The sequence below is a fragment of the Chiloscyllium plagiosum genome, chromosome 9 (assembly GCF_004010195.1).
Source record: "Chiloscyllium plagiosum isolate BGI_BamShark_2017 chromosome 9, ASM401019v2, whole genome shotgun sequence".
Classification (NCBI taxonomy): Eukaryota; Metazoa; Chordata; class Chondrichthyes; order Orectolobiformes; family Hemiscylliidae; genus Chiloscyllium; species Chiloscyllium plagiosum.
This window is the reverse complement of record NC_057718.1, coordinates 59,118,780-59,144,152: the sequence shown is the minus strand read 5'-3', so window position 1 is coordinate 59,144,152 and position 25,373 is coordinate 59,118,780. Positions and strand designations below refer to the sequence as shown.

Below are 25,373 nucleotides of genomic sequence, written 5' to 3'. Positions count from 1 at the left end.
AGTGTCAAATACACATTAAGAAACTTTATGCAGTACACAAAGAAACAAGTTGTAACTTGTTTTTTTTTTTGAGATGTGTTTTTAAGTTCTACTCACCTCATAAAGGCACTCTTGATGGAATGGCTGACCACAGCGTGGGTCATCACACACTTGATCCGGTATGGATGAAGCCAGACGGTATGCATAACAGATTCCACATTCCATACTGAAACTCTGTCAAATAAATATAAAGAAAATTGGCTTCTTTTAAGAATTCATCTACACTGCCTGGATCATAAACTCCAAAGAACAAAGTCATTTTGATAAATATAATACCTTATATACATTAGCTTTAAAATGTACTGACAATATCTGCACTGTCCCACAAACTTCAAACAGCATTGATGGTACTTCAGCTCTGCCGATATGATGAGCAGAACACCTCAATTAAATAATTTCCCAAATTTTTTTCTTGTAACTACAGTTTGCTCATATGCTTTTCACCAAAATAATCACAGCAGATTCCCCAAAACTATTTTTGGAAATGTTTATTTTCACAAATAAAAACCACAATAGTCAAAGAGAAATGTAATATTTAAATTATTCTCGACGCCCAGCAGGGAGTACTAAGAGGTGAAAACCATGAAAAGTCTAAATGGACTCAAAGCAGAGTGACCACAAAATAGTCAATACAGTCAACAGAAGGTTGCATGCACAAGCCAGACCACCATGGAAGTCAACCTTCCATCCATGGACTCCATTTACACAGCTTATTGCTGTGGAAAAGCTGCCAACATCAAATCCCCATCGCACCCCGGTAATGGTCTCCTATGACCTCTTCTGTCAGGCAGAAGATACAGAAGCTTGAACACACTCACCAGCAAGTTCAAGAGCAACTTCTTCTCAGCCGTTATTAGACTGACAAATGGACTTTCTAACTTCAAATAATGCTGATCTTGCCTAGTGCACGGCCTGTACAACATCACCTCTAAGTTTTTTTTTCCTCACCCTATGATCTGGCTTTGCTGACTATGATATGCCTGCACTGCTCATAAACAAAACTTTTTACTGTACTTTGATACATGTGACAATAAATAAATCAAATTTGAGTGATTAGTTCATCCAAGTGACAAGATGATCAACAGACAAATTTAAGATTTGCTGGGTAAAATTAAAGTTCTGATAATAACTGGAACTAGAAAGATTACAAAGCAATTCAAAACAAATATATTCACTGACATATATTCTGTTTATACCATAGTGCTGAGAGTGATGAGCAAGGAATTCTAAAGTACTGACCATCATGATGAAGTAGTCAATGGGAACAGAGAAAGCATCCTTGGATTGGAAACATGGTACCCATATTGAAATAGGATGACAAAACAAGTTTGGGCAATCTCAAACCCAACAGCCTTACTTCCAATCCACACCAAATAAAGACTGTGAGAAATAACCTCTATGTTGATCTGTATAGTAATATATCAATTAACTTGAACTTGGAAGAGGAAAATCTGACCTCACCAAACTCATCAACTCCTTCGATAAATTTTAACTAGATTTTCTATGAAAAGCAATTAATTTGTCCATCAACCAACATCAGAAAAACTGATGCATTGTTAATTTTCCACATGGCTGCCTGTCAGACCTTTAAATGAGCTTATATTTGAAACATTGACTCTCCTGCTCCTCGGATGCTGCCTGACCGGCTGTGCTTTTCCAGCACCACACCTTTTGACTCAGATCTCCAGCGTCTGCAGTCCTCACTTTCTCCTAGATCTTTAAATCAGACAGTTTAATTCTGATTGATCAAGTCATTACCTTGATGAATAAGCCAGAGATTGGATATTGAGGCCCAGTTACCAAATATGTTTACGAAAGGACAAATTGCTCATGTCCCATTTACTAATTTGCTGATAAGGCCTATCTTAGAGCATGCAAAAGTGTAAGAATCCCAAAAGGTTTACTGACTTGGAAGGTAGGTTTGCAGTTGACAATAGTAGAGAGGCTGCTGACTGATTTCTCAACAAGGACATCAACAATATTATTCCAGAAATCCTTGAAAAGTAATTTATTTGTTATTAAGTATTTTGAAACTGAGGTATATATATGTTTTTAAATATTTTTATTGCAAACCAGAGTTCTTGGAACTCAAACTGAACCATGTGTTTTTTTGTTTAGTGAATAATTTGCTTTAAAAAGTTACAACAGCCATAATTCCAAATGAGAGAAAGTTACACAGAGTTTCTAGGGGACCATCCAGTTGACTGGGGCAGGGGGAGGTGCTGGAGGAAGACAAGACTGATCCAAACTTGACTTCCACATTTACTCGCTGCTGGGAGGTTGTTCAAGAGTGAAGCAGGTATCAAGCTCTGAACTGCTGAGAAGTCTTTCGATGGAGGTACATTTGCTGTAGTAGCATTCCAAAGTAAAAGAGTTTAAAGTACTTACATTATTTTAGCATACAAAGTTAGAATGAATCTCATACCACAGTATTGGGATACAGGTGACAGTTGGGTAAATAAGTGAGATTAAGGTCTTGAAGTTTTAAAAGAAAAGAAGAAAAGAAATCAAAGCTGTGTCAGAGATAGGTCAGCACTTGAAAGAAGCTAGGTCAGAAGCATAGTAATGTGTTGCTGGAGAAGCGCAGCAGGTCAGGCAGCATCTAGGGAACAGGAGAATCGACGTTTCGGGCATTAGCCCTTCTTCAGGAATGGAGAAGGGCTAATGAGTCCTGAAGAAGGGCTAATGCCCGAAACGTCGATTCTCCTGTTCCCTAGATACTGCCTGACCTGCTGCGCTTCTCCAGCAACACATTTCCATCTCTGATCTCCAGCATCTGCAGACCTCATTTTCTCTTCAGAAGCATAGTAATAACAATTAGAAAAAACCTATCTACAGTTCCAGCAGATGAGTTGAAATTTTAATTACTTGAAGCACATCAAAGTATTTAAAAAATTCTCTCTCCCTTGGTATAGAGCTAGATGATGTTTTGCTATTGGCAAAGTATTGAATGTTCTAAGAGCTGCGACAATGTTTGTACAATGTACCAGTGCATACTAGTTACAATACAAAGCTGTTGTTTCTGTTCAATTTGTAATGAGTGCTTGGATTATTTCTCATTTGTACTTAAAAATCTTTTAATCTGTTTTATAAAGGATTGGAATGATTTTGTTTCTTGTTTATCTTCGTGTCTTTGTTAATAACTTCTGTTTAGTTGTATTATTAAAACAAAGATTGAAACATTGCATGTTTATGTTTTAATAAAAGATCAGTTTGGTTACAAAAATTATGATCAAGCCAGCCAGCTTCCTGTCAGGAATCTGACTCATTAGGTAATATATCAACTGGGCAACAACTGGGACAGTTGATCATAATTGAATGTTGCAAGGATGTTATAAGACACGCTACATAAACGTAAGCCTTTTTTCCCTTTACATCTTCAGTAAGAAACTACTCACTGGAAACAGAATGTCAGAGGAAAATCAGATAAGAAATGAGGTGCATTGGGTCTTGCCACTATTGTTTTTCAGATACTAACTGCCCTGATTGAAAACAGAATAGATCATATGTTGAGTGTAGGTCTTACGCACCTTTGAAAGTTAAGGGGAGAATCTGCCTCTGTTTAGTGGCCTCGCACGCTTTTACTTTTTTAGGTACAGCCTTTCATTTCTCTCGAAAGATGTTCCATTTCATGGAAGTGCTGGCCTCAACTGAAGGCTGGGATCTCTGCATACTGACAGCACCGTACAACTGGAGACTACTGGTATTTGCTGAGGAGATGGTTTTGAGTGACAGACAGACTTTAGGTATTTCTGAGATCCCATTGTACTCAATCTGACATGTCCAACAAAGAGAGTGGTGGTGGGAATATTGGGCAGGGAAGGGAGAGAGGGCGTGGATGTGTAGTTTCAGAACTGCAAAAGAAGCCTCTGATTGGTATTTGCAACCTGGCAAGAGGCAGCTTACCTCTTTAAATGATAGTATGCCAAATTACTAAACTTATTGTGCAATTTGAGTTCAGGCCTTTCTTGCTAACCATTAAATCAAAGCGATGGCAGTGTGAGGTCTTACATGGACATTAATTGACCGCTCAACTGGGCGACAATCAGGTGATTCACAGTGCCTCTGCTATCACTTATAAAATTGTGGTGTGGCTAGGGATGTATGGCCTGATTAGTATGCAGTCAATGTACAGTATCCTTAATTATGGGTTGACCTGGTCTGCTTTCCCACTAACAGATGGCCCAAATTCAGTTCAATGTAAAACTAGTCAAATGGGTAGGCAATGCCAAACTAAGAAGTGGAATTAAAATGCTTTGGAAAGAAAAAGAACAAACTCATATTTACATTGTGCTTTCTTTGACCTAATGATGACCCAGAATAACATCTGAACTATGTTTGATGTGTAGCAACTTGTACAGTAGTCAATTTGTATACACTAAGTTAACATAAACAACAATATGAAAATGACTAGATAATATACTTTACTAATTTTTTTGTTAATAATTCATGGGATATGGGCATCACTGGCTAGGCCAGTATTTATTGCCTATCCATAAATGCCCAGAGGGCAGTAAAGAGTTAACCACATGATTAGATGAGAATGATTAAAACCCTTACAGTGTGGAAGCAGGCTATTCAGCCCATTGAGTCTACACCGATCTTCCAAAGAGCATCCCACCCAGACCTAGCCCCAGCCTCCTACCCTATCTCTGTAATGCTGCACCTATCATGGCAAATCCATTTAACCTACACATCCCTGGACACGATGGACAATCCACTTAAACTGCACATCTTTGGACTGAGGGAGGAAACCAGAACACCCGGAGGAAACCCACACAGAGAATATGCAAACTCCACACAAACAGTCACTCGAGTGTGGAAGCAAACCCAGGTCTCTGGCACTGTGACCACCGTGCCACCCCTTGTAGGTCAGACCAGATAAGGATGGTAAGATTTCCTTCTCTACAGGACATTAGTGATCCAGATGGGTTTAAATGACAAAAGACATTATTTATGGTCACTATTTGGCTAGCTTTTCATTCCAGACATTTAAAATTGAATGCAAATGTCATTATCTCCCATGATGTGATTATGAACCATCATCCCAGGGTTCTGGATTATCAGTCCAGTGACATTATTGCCACACTGCTGGCCCCCTAATCTTAAAGGATACAAACTGCTTTTTCAAGGTGTCGGCACAGGCATGAAAGCTTGACCAACCTCTTTCTGACCTTTACCCATTCTATGATTCCATGACCAATGCACAGGGAACTGCCAGCTCCAGAATATACAAAAGGTAAGAACAAATGGAATGCAATATGAATCAAGTACTCTCAAGTAGAAAGACACACATACTACAAATGATCTTTCAATCCCTAAGAAAACAAATTAAGCAAACCTTAGGGACTCTTTGTTGACTCCATGACAAACATGCTAACAAATGTAGAGCTGCAAATGAATGTGGAACAAATCCAAGACACTTGATTAGAAGTCAGAAGATAACTGGTCAAACATCAGTGCTCTCGTTAGACTGCAGCTTGAACACTGCTTATGCTCTGACCTCTAAATAAGAGAGAGCTGCCTGGACAGTTGGGTTATGGGGCATAATAGGTAAAAATCTGGACATTTATAAAATGTCTTATGAAAAGATGGTGTTTCTGAGATGGCACAGTTGAAAATCCACCTCCGTTAGAGAAATGTGGAGAGCAAAAAGATTGATCTATATCAGGCGTTAGTAGAAAACACTCCAGAACTAGGAACTTTTCCATCTAAAAATGAAACGGAACATATGATCTCATAAAAAAAGTTACTCATGATATTGCAGCACATACAGAACACTACTTTACCTTTCAAAAGCAGAATAAGGATCAGAGATTGAAACTAGTAAAAGGCTATTTTTAGAACTGATATCAAGAAGTCTTTCTTCACACACACAGAACTCTGAACACGTGAAAGAAAGTTCCAATTAATAAATGTGGAAAAAAATCTTGACATAGTTGGATGATGCAACAGAAGGACTTGAGAATCTTTCTGGATGGATGAGCAGAGGAAAAAACAAATTACTACCTGATATGTCATTATCTTCTTTTTTAACATGATGTGATAGTCAGAAGATTTTGGTTTAGGCTAAGTACAAGCAATTCACAATTTACTGGCTAGCTAGAAGGAAAAAATGTCACTTTTGACAAATTGCAAGGCAAGTGTTAAGAAAAGAATACTCCAAGGAAGATAAATATATAAACAGGAAGGATGCAAAAATTGAATGCAAATGTCATTATCTCCCATGATGTGATTATGAATTATATTAATTTTTTGATGTGTGCAGAACTCTACATCCACCATTTTGTAATTTTCAGTTAATGAAATGTATTGAATATCAGCCCCTTGTCTAATGAGTATGATTGGCCTGAAAGCATGTAGGTACATTTGAAATTTAATTTATTTCAAGGGACCATCAAATATTAAGTGAATATTAAGCTAATAAATACATTTTCCAAAAGCCTTCCTTGAAGTTTTGAAGCAAAAAAGTTCTGATTTTAACTAAAACTATTTCAACTACACATGCATTCCAGTGTTTTACAAATTAAAGATTTAAGTGTTAATCTTATGTACAATTTTTTTTTAGATTTGTAATAATAATTGCACTTATTTTTATGGAAAATTGATAGAAACATAATTTGCAGTTATAGCTCTTGTAGAATGGAGAAATCTACATTTCCCATACTATTGCTATTAGAATATCCAGTAATCAGATATCAATGCCATTTCCTGACTAGTTAGAAGACATAAAAGAGTCTCATACTTGAAGGCATTTTCTTCCAGTCTAAGATAGAGTGTATTAGCATAGTGCAGGAGTGACCAGTCTGTGTGACTAACAACGTTCTTCTAATTATGCATCTTTTGAGTGGTAGACAGCCAATAGACTGAGTGAGAAATGAAGTGGCAAAGCTTGTTTAACTACCTGCATTCATTCATTTTTCAGAAAAAATTTAAATTAATAAATAAATTCCACATTTGCACAATAATTTCAGCTTACTTGCATAATTGACGAGTTGTATTTGTAGCAGATCTTATAAATCTTTGAGAAGTAACATATTTACATGCAGTGGTGATTATTGCCTTCCTTTATAGCAGGAACATGTAAACATGTTTTAGTTCTGAAGAAATCAGACCAGACTCAAAACATTAATATTGTTTATCTCGCCACAAACATGGTGAGTTTCTTCAGTATTGTGTTTGTAAACATGCTTAACAGACAAAATAAGAATTTTGCTTCGATAGTAACGTTTAGAAATGAAGAACAGCACAGGCTTTTGACATGCAATACAATTTATATTGCTTTAAATCGCCTACTGCCTTCACTTTATCTCAATGTATATGGAGGGCTATTTCTACTTTACAGGTGCCACTTCCATAAAATATCCTCCCAAAGAAAAACATATATACAAATACTTTTCAAGTTTTGTGTGCTCCCCATAATTCTCTTCAATGCTGCAGAAATTTGCAGAAATCTGAAGTGAAAACTTTAGACATCCTTTACAACATTGAAGCCATGTACATATTTTAAAAGCTCAATATAGTCCCCAGAAAACTGCATTATCTGCAATTTTTAGTTTTCCCTAATGATCAGACAATGGCTGTAACTTACAGACTTTTCATGGCTGTCCGGGGATGGAAAGTCTACCTCCAACATATCCTTTAGATTTTGCAGCACGGTGCACTCTGGAGACCTGAAAAGCATATCCTATATTTAATTGCAAAGTTTTTCCTTTAACCATGAGGTGCAGAAGGCAATTGCTTTTCATCAAGCGCTCAGATGAGACCAATATTTGAATACTGCTTACCAAAGATGCATGTTGGCGTTCAGTTTATTTCTCAGTGGAGTTACCACTAGGATCAAATCAGTATGGTTAATATTTTACAAGATGAGTGCAATATGCAAAAAATTTGAAAAGCAGGAACCCATTTCAAGAGGGTCACATACCATGATCAGCACCAAGGAAGCAGCATTCAGGCAACATTTTAGGATGCCGTGGATCCACTTCTATATTTATTGAAACATTATTACCTGCGAAATCCAAGAACAAGTAATTAAAATTGCTAACTCATTTAAAAAAAAACAAACTTCAAACTACTGAGAATGCTGACATAAAGCAAGCAGTGTAGTTTATATTGGAGTCTCTCCATCTCTTTGACAAAGCTTTTGGTGATTTGTCACAAATCCTTATTGTCTGTACTATCTAATTTTATCTGAAAACTCTCCTGGGAAATAACCTGCTACTTTTATGAATGAAGGAGCTATTTAATTGACACTTGCTGTTGAGCAGATCATACAATTTTATAAGAACTGCCAGAAAACTGAGTAATAATTTCAATGTTTCACTTGCATATACTTAAATTCTAAGAAAATTAGGATGGCAGGGATCTGACGCCAGGGACCCAGGTTCAATTCTAGCCTTGGGCAAGTGTCCATGTCAAGTTTGCACATTTCCTCCTCCACCGCGCCCCGACCCTGGGTTTCCCCTCACATGCTGAAGATGTACAGGTTAGGTGGATTGACAATTTCCAGTTATGTTCAGGCTAGGTGGGTTATCTGTGGTAAATGAGATGACAGGAATATGCTAGGGGTCTGGGTCTGGGTGGAATGCTCTTTGGAGGGTCAGTGTAGACATGAGGAGCCAAAATGCCTACTTTGCACTGTAGGAATCTACGATTAACTTAACTTTCAATGTTACAAAGGAACAAGAGTTAATGGGTGGAATTTTCTCACTGTAAACAAAGTGAGCAATGGCAATTGTTGGAAAAAAAATGGCAAGAATGGAAAAATGAGATGCTTTGATGTTGAGAAAAAAGAAAACTAACTTTCTGCATTTGCAAAGATGACAGTTTCACTGATGAGTGACAAGGAGTCCATTTGCTACATCAACACCTCACTCTTACCTAATTCCACCTCGCTTGTACGCAGATTTCTACTTTCTCGGGTACAGGAGAGAAAATAGAAGATGCCAATTCCTGACATAAAGTTAGCAAAGGTACCAGGTGGCTGCAGCTTAATGGGGTCTGCCAGAATTCCCGGGTATGTGAATACAGTTCATGGGTAGTGACTGTTTGCACCCTCTCTGCATAGAGACTGGCATCAGCCAAGGACCAGCCTCACATCCTCATGGCTCATCATCAACTTACTTATCATAGAGTTCATCACTTCATTACTGCACTTTGGAGCTCACAGACATCTTTGATAATAAAGTTGCTGCTACCCCGCCCACAGGAACACACATCCAGCTCATGCATTGGAACAGAATGTATCTCAGAATTCTTAGCTCTCTTAGCGCTCACTACTCACATTGTGCTCACTTGAATGCTCACTGTATTTCTGCCTTGCCTTTTTGAACTTTGCTGCCTCATTTACAACTGCAGGCTCACAGTACTTCAGCAGTCTCATTTAGTGGAAATGCAAATCCAGGCAGCATGTCAGGTTTGCTAGCCATGGTCAGTCGAGGGAGCAGCTGTATGGCATCATTCTAAAGTTACCCTGCAATCGGTGTCTGTGGCTTATGCAGCCAACACACTGAATGTGCTTCAAATAAACATCATGTCTCAAACTTTAAGGGGAGTGGTCTTCAGTCAAACCAAAGGGGACTGTGCTCAGTCAGGTGGTACTGCCACAGTAAGTCATTTATAATATCAGTGTACAGATTGGGCCAACGAATTCCACACGCATTGAGTCAATGAATTTTTCTTCTGCCGCCTCTACACTTACTTTTTCCATCAGGACTCCCACCCACACTCTGAGTTGCCCTTCTTCTGCCTCCAAAATACTCTATCCACTTGGATACCCAATGCTGGTCTGTTACCCGCACTCGACCTCTTCATCTCCAAAGGCTGCCGTGACATTGACCGCCTCAACCTGTCCACCCCTCTCACCCATGCAATGCGCAGCCCCCTCACTCTCACCCCAGCCTTACCATCAAACCAGGGGACAAACGGGGAGCACAGTGGTAGTTTGGCACACTGATCTGTACACTGCTGAAGCCAGGCCCCAACTCACAGACACCTTCTTCTACTGCCCCCTTGACCACAACCTCACCTCCGATCACCAAACCTCCTCCCAATCCCAGACCATCCACAACTTTATCACCTGAGGGGATCTCCCATCCACAGCCTCCAACCTCATATTCCCAGAACCCCATACCTTCCAGTTCTACCTTTTACCCAAAATTCACAAACCTGCCTGCGCCAGTCGACCCATCGTCTCAGCCTGCTCATGCCCCACCAAATTTTCTCCTCATACCTTGACACCGTCCTGCCCCCTTGGTCCAGCAACTCCCCACATACATTCGGAGCACTATTCACACCCTCCACCTCCTCCATAACTTACCTTTCCCCAGCCCCCAATGCCTCATCTTCGTCATGGACATCCAGTCTCTGTACATGCCCATCTACTATGGCGAAAGCCTTCAAGTCCTCAGTTTCTTCGTCTCCCACCAACCCAACCAGTACCCCTCCATCGACATACTCATTTGATTGGTGGAACTGGCCTCCACCCTCAACAACTTCTCCTTTGAATCCCCCCACTTCCTTCAGATCAAAGGGGTAGCCATGGGCATCCACATGGGCTGCACCTATGCCTGCCTCTTCGTCGGGTACATGAAACAGTCCATCTTCTGCAGCTACACCAGGCGCCACTCCCCACCTTTTCCTCTGCTACATCAACGACTTTCTTGTAAGGATTGGACATGGTCAAGTCAATTGGGGCATTCACAGTCATAGGTCCCATATCCTTACAGTCCAGGGAGTGGATCGTAGTCAGTCCTGGGTGTCGAGTCCACCCAATCTGGGAATTAGCAGTAACTCTGGCAGGGAGCTGCAGTGATCAGTCAGGTGCTTGGTCACTCATCAATCAAGACTGCTGTTCCTTGTCAGTCACAACCATTTGCCAGTCTGTCCTGGAAATCTGTTCACTGAAAGTCAACGGGTGCAGCTGCGATAGTCAGCTTGGGGAGTCAATTGTGGGGATTGGAGGCAGAATGCTGGGATTGGAGGAGACAGTAATTATAAAGTGGAGGGAAACTCGTTACTAAATACTACTGGGAATTAACCTATTTTCTACACTTCTGTAAACAACAATTAGGATCAATTCTCTACTCCTACCCGCTCCCAATTTAAAACCTGTAATTGATGGAAAATGTAGTAATCAATTAATACTGTATTTGTGTCTTTAGTTATGTTGTTATTCTGATTTCATTTGAAAATAGTGAGTGGTATTTATTACATGAATAGAAACAACATTACTAATAAAGAACAAAAAAAAATGGTGGATGCTGTAAATCAGAAACAAAAACAGAAGTTGCTGGAAAAGCTCAGCAGATCTGGCAGCATCTGTAAAGAGAAATCAGAGTTAACATTTCTAGTCCGGTGACCTATCCTCAATCACAGGACCTGAAACGTTAATTCCAATTTCTCTTCACAGATGCTGAAGAGTCTTTCCAGCATCGAGATAAGACTCTCGTTTTGTGTATGTATAAGTAAAACATTGCTGGCCGGGGTCAAGGTCATTTCTGGTAATTGAAGGGAATTTTTTTTTCCCCTGTTTAAACGTGGTTATATATCAGGGGTTAACCTGCTTACAGTCTTGAATTTCACAACATATAAGACCTGAAAGGAAAACAATGAATGATTAAAGGCTAAAGCTAAGCAAATATAGGGTTTTCTACCATAACTTCAGAAAGTAAGAACAACAATAAAGTCAATATGATCATCATTACTGGAGGTTTCTTACATAGATTCATAGAATTATAAAGCACGAAACAGACCTTCAGACCAACTCGTCCATGCTGACCAAATATACTCAACTGATCTCGTCCCATTTGTTAGCATTTGGCCCATATCCCTCTAAACCCTTCCTATTCATGTACTCATCCATATGCATTTTAAATGTTGTATTTGTCCAGCATCCACCACTCCCTCTGTCAGCTCATTCCATACATGCACATCCCTGGTGAAAATATTGCCCCTCAGGTCTCTTTTGAATCTTTTCCCTCTCACTTTAAACCTATGTCGTCTAGTTTTGGACCCCCTACCCTGGGAAAAAGAACTTAGATGCCCATCACAATTTTATGAATGTCTATAAGGTCACCCCTCAGCCTCTTTTTAAAAAAAAAATCAATATTCCTTTAACGATTTTGTTTAAGGAACTGCTGAATAGCATATCAGCATCTGTACTATTCATATATTTTCTCAATATCATTTCAAAACTAGTCAGATAGATCTGTAAAAGAAATGTACCAATGGCAATTCTGCGCGTTGTGGTTGCACGTGCTGGTTTTTCTGGTTCGAGCACCCAGGTCTTCTCATCTATCTCATCCATAACATCCCAGAATTCCTGCAGTGACTCCACTGCTGCCAAAAACTGACTGTGAAGATGTATCAAACAGCTCTGAGAAAGGAAATATTTAACAGAGTTATTTGATGAAATGGTAGAGAAGTTAATGAACGTAGTGCTGATGATTTGAATATATACAATACAAGGCACCACAGAATAAACTGTTAGCAAAATTGAAATCCATGGGATTAAAGGCGGAATTATAGTCTGGGTACTAACTTGACTTAAGAGGCAGAAAGCAGAGAGAATTGGAGAATGCCTGTTTTTCAGAATAAAGGAGTGGATAAAGTAATGTCCTTTCATAGGATACAGTTGAGACTGAAGTATTATTGTTTGACTGAAATAATTTCAAAATACCAAGCGAATGCAAAAACTACAGCTAAAACAAAATACACACAATAACCCCAGTAGAAGCATAGTAACACAGACGCAGAATGGAGGCCTGGATTCTCACATACAAAGTGAACTTAATGCTCTCCTCTATGGCATTTGTCAGCAGAGGGACATTTCATTGGGTGGTAGGGTGGCAGTTGGGGATCCCAACTGAGTATTGCCCAAGCTGGGACTGACAGATTCAGCCTTCCCTCTGGGCAGTCAATAGAGACCCTTAACTGGGCAATTAATAGCCACTTAAAGTCACCACCAGGCAACCACTTGCATTAACTAAGTAGTGCATCACAGGCTGTTTACACCAGACGCAGGATAAGCAAACTTTGAGAGAGTTTGCTTGCAGGCTTCTGGAATGGATGGTTTCCTTCATTCAAAGGCAGGATTGAGGCACCCAGTAAGAAGGGAGGTACTCACTGACAGACCCGCCGGGCCCCTGTTGCCGACTCTCTTCCACTACAATACTGCATTCCTGCAGGCTGGAATCCAACGTTAATACTAAGCCTTCGCTTGGCTGTCACACTAGCAGCAGCCATAGCCTCCCTGGTAGCACTGCCATTCATTCGAGCTGCTGGCCTCTCATATGCTGGCAGCTGACGGCCGGGGGTGACTTCTGCTCCAGGCATAAGCCCGCCACTATCCAGTTACATGCCCAAGTGTCATTTAATGAGTTCGCCTTACTTTAAAAAAATGGCAACACAGAATTCTAACTAGCTTTCTAGCCTGCCAGCAAGATCCCCATCACTTCCATTAAATACCACCTACATGTCAAGTACTAAACTAGTACAACTTAAGAGGCCTCAAGGCTTAAGCAAGGCATATCAAAGCTGTGTCAAACATCATTGCTTGCATCAGAGGAACTGAGCCACAGGAAACACGAGAGGAAGTGACTGCTCACAGAGAGTGTAAGGCCATCTATGAGTGGAACCACAAAAGATGGGGGAAGATACTAAAGAAATATTTCACCTCAATACTTACTCTGGAGAATAACGGATGCTAGGGAACTTGGGGAAATAAACAGTAATATCTTGAAAAGTGTCCATAAAACAGAAGAGGAGGTGTTGGAGATTATAAAACACAAAAGGTAGATAAATCCCTGGAACCTAATCAGGTGTATCACAGAACTTAGAGACAGAGAGAGACAGAGAGAGAGAGAGACGCACACAATGTTGTACAAGGGATCAGACTGTTGCTGTTCTAACCTTGGTGGTGGGGTAACGTTTGGAAGCAATTTAAAGAGTCATAATTAATCTGCATTTGGAGAGGAAGGGATTAAACAAAAGCAAATAAACATACAAACAAACATACAACCAGCGTGGTTTTGTTAAAGAGAAGTCATAAGATTAGAAGAAATAGGAACAAGCATAGGTTGTTTGGCTCCTTGAGCGGTTCCATCATTCAATAGGATCATGACTGATCCCATGTCTGACCAACCTGACTGAATTTTTCAAAGAGTAACCAGGTGTGTAGAGGAGGCTTTTAATGTGAAAGACACGGACCCATGCTGTCAGAGGCAAGGTGCTAGCATGGACAGAAGCTTGGCCGTCTGGCAGAAAGCCAGCAGAAAGTGGGGATAAAAGAGTCCTTCTCAGGATGGCAGCCAATAATGAGTAGTGTTCCGAAAGGGTCAGTGTTGGGACTACAATTTTTAACTTTATACGTTAACGATCTAGATGAAGGAACTGAGGACAATCTGGCTAAGTTTGCAGATGATACAAAGATAGATAGAGGGACAGGTGACATTAAGGAAGCAGGGAGGTTGCAGAAGGATTTGGATAGGTTAAGAGAATGGGCAAAGAAGTAGCATTTTAAGTATCGTGCAGAGTTTTGGGCCCCATATCTCAGGAAGGATATACTGGCCCTGGAGTGTGTTCAGAGGAGGTTCACGAGAATGATCCCAAGACTGAAAAGCTTAATATGTAAGGAACGTTTGAGGACACTGGATTTATACCCAACGGAGTTTAGAAGGGTGAGAGGGAATCGAATTGAAACCTACAGAATACTGAATAGCCTGGACAGAGTGGATGTTGGGAAGACGATTTCATTGGTAGGAGAGACTAGGACCCAAGGGCACAGCCTTAGAGTAAAGCGAAGACCTTTTAGAACGGGGACAAGGAGAAACTTCTTCAGCCAGAGGTTGGTGAATCTATGGAATTCATTGCCACAGAAGGCTGTGGAGGCCAGGCATTAAGCATACTTAAGACTGAGATAGATAGGTTCTTGACTATCAAGGGGATCAAGGATTATGGGCAGAAAGCAGGAGAATGGGGATGGGAAACTTATCAGCCATGATTGAATGGTGGAGCAGACTTGATGGGCTGAATGGTCTAATTTTTGCTCCCATGTCTTATGGTCTATTGTAATCTACTTGGATTTCAGCAAGGCTTTTGTGACAATCTCACAAGAGAAATGCGTAGCAAAAGTAAGAGCCCTATGGAGCCATGGAAATCTGACAAAGTGAATCCACAATGACTGGAAGTTGGTGTCCTGTGGTGTCCCACACAGTCAGTGTTGGGACCTTGTGATTTGTGTTTTATATAAATGATTTAGACTTAAATGTAGGAGGGTCGATCAGAACATTAGCAGATGATACAAAAAAATTGGAGGAGTGTCAAATAGTGAGGAGTATACCTTTAGATTACAAGAAATAAGTTACAAGATCAGTGGCAAATGGAATTCAATCCAGATAAATATGAGGTGATGCACATGGGTAGGACAAACAAGACAAGAGAACACCTGATGAACAGTAGGATTCTGGGAAGCACTGAGGATCAAAGAGACATTCGCTTACACACCAATCCCTTAAGGTAACAATACAACTGGATAAAGTGGTTTAGAAGGCATATTTATTAGCTGAGGCATAGAATTTAAGAGCAAGGAAGTTATGCTGTAGCTGTATAAAACATTAGTTCGGCCACACCTAGATTATTGTGTGCAGTTCTGGAATGCATTATTATAAAGTAAGGTAAAGTCACCATAGTCTTACCAGATCATGGGGCTGCTCTCTAATTAAAGAGAGAGAGATGACTGGTGATGGCTTAACCTGAGAGTCATCACACCTCAAGTGAGGAGAGAGATTGAGAAGGAGAATCCTTTTTGGTAACCTCGGCCAGTGCAGGAATTGAATCCATGCTATGGGCATCACTCTGCATTGGCAACTAGTCATAGAGCCAACTGAGCTAATTGAACCCTATCCATATTATGTGGAGGGATGTGATAGCAACAGAAAGGGTGCAGAGGAGATTTATCAGGATGTTGCCTGGGCTGGAGACGTTCAGTATTGAAGAGAGTTAAGGCAGACCTAGGTTGCTTTCCCGAGAACAGATAAGATTGAGAAGGGACACGATTGAGATGTATATTCTTTTAGGTTGTTTTACAGTACGATAACGCAAGATCACAGTAGTTTTTTTGATAAGCATTACTTAACCTTAAATATTATACAGCAGGCTATTTATCAGAATACAAAACAAGTCAAATATTTTACTCAGGATTGTTGAAACCATGACACTGACTCAGCTAAGCCAAATAAAATACTAGTAAAAAATGGGAAAGTGGCACATCATCAAATGCCATGACAGCAAATGTCACTTGATTAAATTTCCAGGAAATACATCAAACTAACACTGGCAACTTTAAATATATCATCTTCATGAACAGTGCTAGTGGGGTCTATTGGCAGGAGGAAACGAGGAGTCTGGTGGCAAGAAATGTAGGAACAGGCCAGAAATGTAGGAACAGATCAGAAAAGTGGTTTGATTTAGAGTCATTGAGATGTACAGCATTAAAACAGACCCATTGGTCCAACTCGTCCATGCTGACCAGATATCCTAGCCCAATCTAGTTCCATTTGCCCACACTTGGCCCATATCCCTCCAACAATTCCTGTAGAACCACAACATGACCTCCCAACTCCTGTACTCAATGCTCTGACCAACAAAGGAAAGCATACCAAACGCCTTCTGCACTATCCTATCTATCTGCGACTCCACTTTCAAGGAACTATGAACCTGCACTCCAAGGTGTCTATTCAGCAACACTCCCCAAGACCTTACAATTAAGTGTATAAGACCTAATCTGATTTGCTTTTCCAAAATGCAGCTCCTCATATTTATCTAAATTAAACTCCATCTGCCACTCCTCAGCCCATTGACTCATCTGATCAAGATCCTGTTGTACTCTGAGGTAACCTTCTTCGCTGTCCACTACAGCTCTAATTTTGGTGTCATCTGCAAACTTACTAACCATACCTCCTATGTTTACATCCAAATCATTTATAAAAATGATGAAAAACAGCGGACCCAGCACCGATCCTTGTGGCACACCACTGGTCACAGGCCTCCAGTCTGACAAACAACCCTCTACCACCACACTCTGTCTTCTACCTTTCAGCCAGTTCTGTATCCTCCCCAAGTATAGTCGTAACGCTATCCCTTATCAAAAATGCCACTGCCCCTCCTGTCTCTCTCCTCCCTCCTCCACCCCCACCCACCCCCACTCTATCCTTCCTATAGCATTTGTATCCTGGAACATTAAGCTGCCGGGAAAAAGATAACTTACAAAATGCAGCAGCCAATGAGTGCAAAGCAGAATCCCTCAAACAATAAACAACAATCAAATATTGGACAATGCTAATCAGAACTCTCATACTCCTTGAATAATGTCTATGCAATCCCTTGTATTGAATTTAAATACCAGCATAGTTACACGTGCAAGTCTCCAACGTGGGGTCTTGAATCCAGAATGACATCATAAATGACATTCTAAGAGCCTATAAAATCAATAAAGATCATGTGTTGCAGTAAGAAAGACTCTACCTCCAAGATTTGGCTGTGAATACTTCCTCAAATGGTTACAGGACCTCTCTGGGGTTTCCACACGGATGGGTACCAATAATTGTCATTTACCAGCACATTCAATGTAAATTCAAGAGAGTTGTAGGCATAATGGGTTTGGGATTCAGCAATGCCCTGGGATTTATATTGGGCTGTGACAAAAAAGCTAACGCACCCATGTCTATGCAGACTAACATAATTAAAAGCAAAGCCGGTATAAATGGTATCTGTTCAGTACATTGCTGCAGAGGCAGTGGGATGCACAGAAATATTCCAACATGCATTATTGGGAAAAGAATATTCTCCAAGTAGCCTTTCTTACTCCTTCCGATGGACTTGATGACTTCACGCACACAATTCTGCCCAGTAATAGAGATTACTATTCATGTGGGAAGCACTTATTGCAATGTTATGTACATTTTTCTATCATGTTGGCAATTTGGATTTTCCACTCCTCCTTAAATCGAACAGTGGAGAAGTCTTCGATTTAAATTTTCTGGCTTGCATTTATGCAATTGTATATGCAATATCCAGACTGAAAATACAAGATTCCTGACAAAGAACAACTTAGAATTTTACCTTTGATCGCACCTTGGCATGTTTTAATAATTTGGGCAGAATTCAGCAAATGCACTCATAAATTGAAGGCGATATCACAGTTTCAGTCAAAACACATTCATCATATAAACTTAGACATTTAAACAAAATGTACAATTCAACTTTTTGCAGTTCTTTTTCACCCATGCTACACGTTGAAACCAATGACATGACAAAGGAAGATACTCGAATTTACTACACACTTAATGTGAAGCTATAGACATAGACACCTGAAGGGCAGGATCTTTCTCTAAATGCCTAATGTATTTATCAATCTCAAAGCAGATTTCACAAATTAAGTAAAATGTTTGCCCCATCTCTGCTCATTTGAAAGGAAATCAAATATTTGCATTCATCTACATCCAATGTCTCCATCTCAGTTGCATTTTCTTATGCTCAAGTTGTGAATCACATAAATGATTGACAACTGATTGTGTGTGGCTCAAAGCCACTAACCCTTGTCAGCATGACAGACTGCAGATCTACATTCTATACTTATCCATTCTGCTGCAGGCGCATGCTTTTGCTTTAATGTAAACTATCCTGAAAGGTTTAGTCTGCCTCAGCAATTTTTACTGAAAGTTTATTTATGGTTGTATTACAGTAAAGTGGCTCCATCTGCTGTGGAAATCCAAAGCAAATAGTTCAACATCCCCCCCACCCCTTTAGCTTGCAATGCGTAACTGGGCCAAGTAGCATCAAAACTTACAAAATGTATGATCCTCTGTGAATTTAACATTGGCTCATTCAGAATTTGTAAGGATTTTCTCTCTTCTTTCACTTTAAAAACAAAAAGCTTATCGGAACTTAAACTTTCACTGTAACCTTGCCAATCATTCCAGCAGTTTAGATCATTAATACCTTAATTTAAAGTACTGTCTGCTACCGCTTGGCTTAAGCGTAGTTTATTTGCACACTCTTTATAAAATCAAATTCCTCGCACATTACAGGCAGATAACTAATTGAGTTCTGCAGTATTTACATTATCCACATTCCATTTCAACTTCAATGTGATTTTTTTCAGATATAAATTTCCAAGCAATCACTTTCATTTTCAACTTCAAGGCCTTGAGGCAGTCAGGTGCTTGACAGCTCATCAAACATACTTTAGTTTCCACAAATAAGGCATTTATGCTACATATGTTTAAATTCATTTTAAAAAAATCTTCTTCCCTTTTATAATCACAAGTCTGAAGTTAAGTTTGTGGGTAAAAATGGTTGTAATACTTATGACGGGTTAACTAAAATCAATATTTCTATGGTTATCTTTGTGGTGCAGACCACGGACTGTTAATTTAATACACAATTCAACCATTACATTTTCTAAATCACACTGACAGAACATCACTAAAAAAGGTGACTACATGAGTAAGAGAATTAACAACACAAAAATCTGCTTGAGTCAAAAGTCAGACTTCACTACTTTGAATGCCTTTAGCTTGGAGTCTGTTTTTTGACATGAAGCCATGTTTTATATATTCAAAAGCACAATAAGGAAAGGTGCATTATTGTCTTGATCTCCAGGAAAGCTAATTCATTTCTTAAATAAAAGAGACCTCAGAATGTTAACAAGGTTGTAATCAAAGATTAGTCTGTAGGAAATTAACCCTTTACCTTTAGGTGGCTTTCCATGAGGAAGTCAGAGGCTTCAATTAATATTTTTACTTTTGTTACAGTTGAGAGCAAGAGGTTAACAGCCCTGTCACTAGATAAAGCTGTCCAGTGAGATAACAGTTACATATGGGCATAGGCCACTTTGCCCTTGATGCTCATTCCTCACTAGTCAAGATGTGCCATCTCAGCTTCAAACCACTGGCTTTATCTGATCATGCTGTGAAACACCTGCACTGGCGATCAGGCTTTGGCTTGATGTGCAAAGATCTGCCATCATCTGCTTGACATTGCACAAGTTATAATTATTCATCTGAATGAATATGTCAGAGCAGCAGCAGCAACCCTCTCATCACAGCAGCAGAAAAATACATCAAAACATTATCATCCCAGCAGGAAGACAGGGACCATAAGGAAAATTATGCATTTCAATATGGATGCCATGTAAAAATGTCAAGCTGTAACTCTAGCCGTGAAAAAAAATCATACGCCTTAATTAAAAATATATTCAAATACTACTGCCTAATACTTGGTAACAAATGCACAGATCAAATCTTTGCAAAATAAACAAATGTAGCAAATGGTTACAAAATACATGTATTTTATTACAATATTCATGTACTCTGTTTCAATATTTTGTTGTAATTCATACACCTTCCGGTTACAGATTTGGCCAGATATTTATTTTAAAACAATTAAAGGCAAAAAGGGATATAAAGATAAAATATAATTTATAATTTAATACAAATTATTATAATTTATATAATTTACTTCAGATTCAAATTATTTTGTGCTGAATGTAATTGCATAACAAAGTTTATCATCATGTCCATGAAATGCCTTGTGACTCACTTGTTTGCACTTGTGCAATTATTGAAAATTAGAGGATCTCCATATTTGACATTTTCCTTTTTGGTATCCTTGCTTTTCATGTTCTAGCTTTTTTAAAGTGTTAGTTTTTCGGCCACCATTCTGAACATTCTTATGCTTTTCCTACATTCTACAGTTTCTGACTTGTGTCCATTTAATAGAAAGTCCCACATGAATAGTCTTTATTTTAGTTTTGCCGCTTATGGAACACTGTGCCTTCTATAGTTTAAAATGTCCTACACATATTGATGTTCACAGTATGCTCCTAACAAGTCCCATTCTTGGACTTTGAGCACAAACTCTAGGCTTACTCTTCAAGTTGTGGTACCATTTTCAGTTGTGATGTTAAACAAAGGCCTTATTAGTACTCTCAAGCACATATCAAAATTTACCATTGAGGTATTTTGAAACAAAATATACAAGTGCTTGGTATCCTAGGGGCATAGTGGCTAGCACTGAGGCCTTGCAGCTCCAGGGACCTAGGCTCCATTCTGGGCTTGATTCCAACCTTGGACGACCTTATGTGGGGTTTGCACATTCTCCCTGTGTCCGCATGGATTTCCTCTGGGTGTTCCGGTTTCCTTGCACAGTCCAAAGATTAGGTCATAGAATTGCTACAGCGTAGAAAGAGGCCATTTGGTCAATCTATTCTGCATCCCACCAAGACTCAGGCTCCTGACCTATCCCTGGAACCCAGCATTAAGATTATGGCCAATCCAGCTAACCTAAGCCCATCTTTGGACTGTGGGAGGAAACCAGAGGAAGGAAATCTACCCAGACACATTGAAAAAGAGCAAACCCCACACGGTTACCAAAGCTGGAATCGAATCAGAGTTGCTGGTAGTGTGAGGCAGCAGTGGCAATTGATGAGCCACTTGGTGCCCCTTGAGGATTGGCCATGATAAACAGGCCTATTGGCTTCTTTCTGTAATCTTGGAATTCTATGATACAGTTGCATAAATGACTGAGCAACCCTCTTTAGGACACTCTGTTCTCATATTGAAGAGGTGGAGGAGGCAGCTAGAAACTTTCAAAAGAAAGTGTACCCTGTACAAAAGTCCTTCACTGTCCCATCACAGCAAGCAAAGATTTTCTAAGAGGAGTGGTGTTTGTACTACATCAACACCACTCCTCTTAGACAATCCTCGGGTCACAATGGCCATTTGCCTTTTGCAGTTAATAGACTTTAGGTTGCCAACAAATGTTTTCACATTCCAGTTTCTGAAGCTTAGCTTGTTTTTTTGACTGGAGAGATCGTAATCCTGGTGACTGCAGCGTCCCTGGGGAGGGAGGTACAGATTGTTATAAACACAATCTTTCACCAGAAGCAGCAGCTGAAGACCACATTAAGGTCCCCAGAGGTCTGGGCAATATTACCCAGAGAAAACTGGATATTGCTGCCTTGAAGGCTCTGGGGCAGCGGAAAGAGTTCCCGGGCCAGATGCACAATGGACTTGACCAAGTACCCATCCCTGATATAACCTAAATCTAGGCATTCTGAGATCAACTGAAGCCTGCCGTCCTTGATATCTGCATAGAGACTATTAGATTTGCTCTGTAATAGAACCAGAACTGATTTGACACGAATGACACCCAAATCTATGCTCAAAAGTGGAAGCAATGAGACTCTGGCAAAGCCACCGATATTCCCAGCGAATGACAGCAACATAGCACCAGCCAAAGGCTGATATCTAGCTATGTACTGATGATGTGAAGCACAATTACTGAGTGGAGAAGACATAGGAGATTCAAGCTTATGCAGACCAGCATGACATGCACAAGCTTTTTAGACTACCAAGGCAAGACTCACATTCGACTAATCTTCTCTAATCACAGGATGGCTCCCAGATCCTCAAGGACAACAAAGCCATCCTTCAGCATTGGAGGGTGGTCTTCAAACTCTTCCTCAACCAAGAGTGCAGAGTATTCACAAAGAAGATCCACAAAGTCATCCCACAGCACATTGCGGAGAATTCCTAGAGTGATCCATCAATGAAATCATCTAACAGATGGAAACCAACAAAGTGAGAGATCTAGGTGGTATATACGCACTGAGGTCTACCATGCTGATGGTCAGTTCAAATTATGACTCCCTCAGCTTACTCTCCATCTCTGGGATAAAGAGGACATCCCCAGAAATGTCAAGAACATAGCCATTGTCACAATCTACTTGTGGGTATAAAGGGAATTGTGAAAACTACAGGGGCATTTCTCTCCTCTCTATCAAAAACAAGATCCTGACCTGAATTCTTTGTCCAGTCTCTGAGAAATTCCTCTAGAAATCCACTATGGTTTCTGATCATCCGAAGGTACTCCAGACATGGTCTTCGTGACTAGAAGACACAGGAAAATTGTTGGTGCAAAACCAAGAATCGTCCCTCACCTTCGTTGACCTGACCAAGGCATTTAAGTCTCTCAAATCACACAAGCCTATGGAAAATCCTGTGGAGTGTCATCCAGTTTATTGGTTGCTGATTGACGGTCTTCACCACCTTGAGACTTCTGCAGAATAATGAGTGCCACTGTCCTAAGCAGATGATCTGAAACTGACACCTTTTACATCAAAGTTGAAAAATGTGGTGCTGGAAAAACACAGCAGGCCAGGCAGCATGAGAGTCTGCTGGGCCTGCTGTGTTTTTCCAGCACCACATTTTTCAACTCTGGTACTCCAGCATCTGCAGTCCTCACTTTCTCCTAGTTGACCTTTTACATCAAGGCTGGTGTCAAACAAGGTTGTACGAGCACTCCTACTTTGTTCACCATTCACGTTGTCCAACCTGACATATCACCACTGTCAAAATTCAATATCTTCTAGATAGGAAAGTTTTCAAATGAAAACTACTTTTGACTTCCCTGACCTTCAGTTTTTGGATGGCTGCTGTATGATGGCTCACTCTGCACAGTAAATGCAAAGGCTGCTTTACCTTTTCATTACCTTTAATAAAATTCTAGGCCTGTTCTTAAACAATCGCCAAGACAAACGTTCTTGTGGCCAGTTTAGCATCCCTGATCCACATACATTGACAGGGTGCCTCTAGAATACATGCAATACTTCCCATATCTCTGTAGCCACATTTCCCAAATCAATGAAAAAGTCCAGCACTGAATCAACTGTGCCAGCGCTGATAGTGACGTCACTGGGGGCGGAAGTGGCTGCGGCGACCACAGAGACAGAGGTATTCCCCATAGCCGCGGAGGTCGCGAATCTGTCGGCGATTGTCTTCATGGCGATCGCGGAGGCGGTTGTTTGGGCGGCGATCGGGGAGGCTGCGAGGTCGGTGGGGGCGGAAGTGACGTCATCGCAAATGCAAAGGCTGCTTTACCTTTTCATTACCTTTAATAAAATTCTAGGCCTGTTCTTAAACAATCGCCAAGACAAACGTTCTTGTGGCCAGTTTAGCATCCCTGATCCACATACATTGACAGGGTGCCTCTAGAATACATGCAATACTTCCCATATCTCTGTAGCCACATTTCCCAAATCAATGAAAAAGTCCAGCACTGAATCAACTGTGCCAGCGCTGTTTTCTTCAAGATGGAATGCATGTTTGACACCAGGGATCTGTGAAAATTAACAAAGGTCGTGCTGTGAAGATTGTTGCCTGTACTGCCGTGAATCCTGGTCCATCTATCAACAATACATTATGAATTTTGAGAGATTCCATCAATAGTCCCTACAGTGATCAAATGGGATGATTGGTGAAACAACATGAAGCTTTTTCTACCAATATCAATGCCCTGCTCCATCTATAGGCCAATGTGTCCCAATATCCAAAACCCACCTCATGCAGCAAGTTTGCTTCTGCCAGTTGTCTATTGATCAACACTCAATGGGTGGCCAAAGGAAAAAGGTATAAGAATACATTCAAGGTCACCCTAAATGATGGAGGCATTGATATCACTAACCGGGAGGAGAAAGCTGCCAACTGCTCAGACATGGTAACTTCTAATCTATTAGGACATCAGCCACATAGAAGCTCAGCAATTCAATCGCAAAGTAGAATGGTGGCAGAGGAAGGAGAAAGTAGTAAATCCAGGGCTGTGAATTACCATCTCAATCTTCGACTATTAGACGAGTTTCAAATAATTAATGTGATAGTTCCCTGGCGGGAAAATTCACAAATAAATACTGCTAATCCTGGAAAATGCAGAATTTATCAAATCATCTGGCTAACAGATCCTGGCATCTTCAAAAATGTTATAGTTCAATCAAGTGCTGAAACATGAAAAGGGTTCAAATTGGCAAAGTAGCATTGAGTGAAACGAAAATCCATGACCCTTTATGCAGCAATCCAAGGGAGATCAGGGATCATGGGTTGTAGTCAGGGGTCAAGGAAGGAGTCGGGGTCGGTGCACATAATTGGAAAATCAGCAGAAAAAAAAGTTACCCAGGAGATACATTACACACCGGATCATCAACGCCACACTCACAGGAATCCGATTCACAAGAGAAGAAGAAAAGGTTAACCAACTCCCATTCCTAGACGTGATGGTACAGAGAACACCGAACGGAGAATTCACCACAAAGGTATACAGGAAAGCCACACACACACACAGACCAAGTCCTGAACTATGAAAGCAACCACCCCAACACACACAAACGAAGTTGCATCAAGACACGATTCAAAAAGGGCCACAACACACGGCAGCACACCAGAACTGCAAAAAGAGGAAGAGGAACACCTGTACAAGGTATTCGCCAAAAACGGATA

The 25,373-nt window shown here is 40.3% G+C and overlaps 2 protein-coding genes across 9 annotated transcripts in view; one reads left to right on the top strand and one right to left on the bottom strand.

The window, feature by feature from the left end:
* LOC122552887 (serine/threonine-protein kinase VRK2-like) overlaps positions 1-2,633 on the top strand; it is a 115,325-nt gene extending 112,692 nt beyond the window's left edge. For all 5 annotated transcript variants that reach the window (XM_043696037.1, XM_043696032.1, XM_043696034.1 and 2 more), the window contains one exon: positions 1,241-2,633. In XM_043696037.1, coding sequence (XP_043551972.1) covers positions 1,241-1,246 — 6 coding nt within the window. In that variant the 3' untranslated portion in view covers positions 1,247-2,633. The remainder of the gene's footprint in view (positions 1-1,240) is intronic.
* Positions 1-25,373, bottom strand: part of fancl (FA complementation group L) — an 88,856-nt gene that overhangs the window by 6,064 nt on the left and 57,419 nt on the right. For all 4 annotated transcript variants that reach the window (XM_043696040.1, XM_043696041.1, XM_043696042.1 and 1 more), the window contains 5 exons: positions 12,268-12,418; positions 7,967-8,050; positions 7,827-7,872; positions 7,631-7,712; positions 97-213 (listed from right to left, as the gene is read on the bottom strand). In XM_043696040.1, coding sequence (XP_043551975.1) covers positions 97-213; positions 7,631-7,712; positions 7,827-7,872; positions 7,967-8,050; positions 12,268-12,418 — 480 coding nt within the window. The remainder of the gene's footprint in view (positions 1-96; positions 214-7,630; positions 7,713-7,826; positions 7,873-7,966; positions 8,051-12,267; positions 12,419-25,373) is intronic.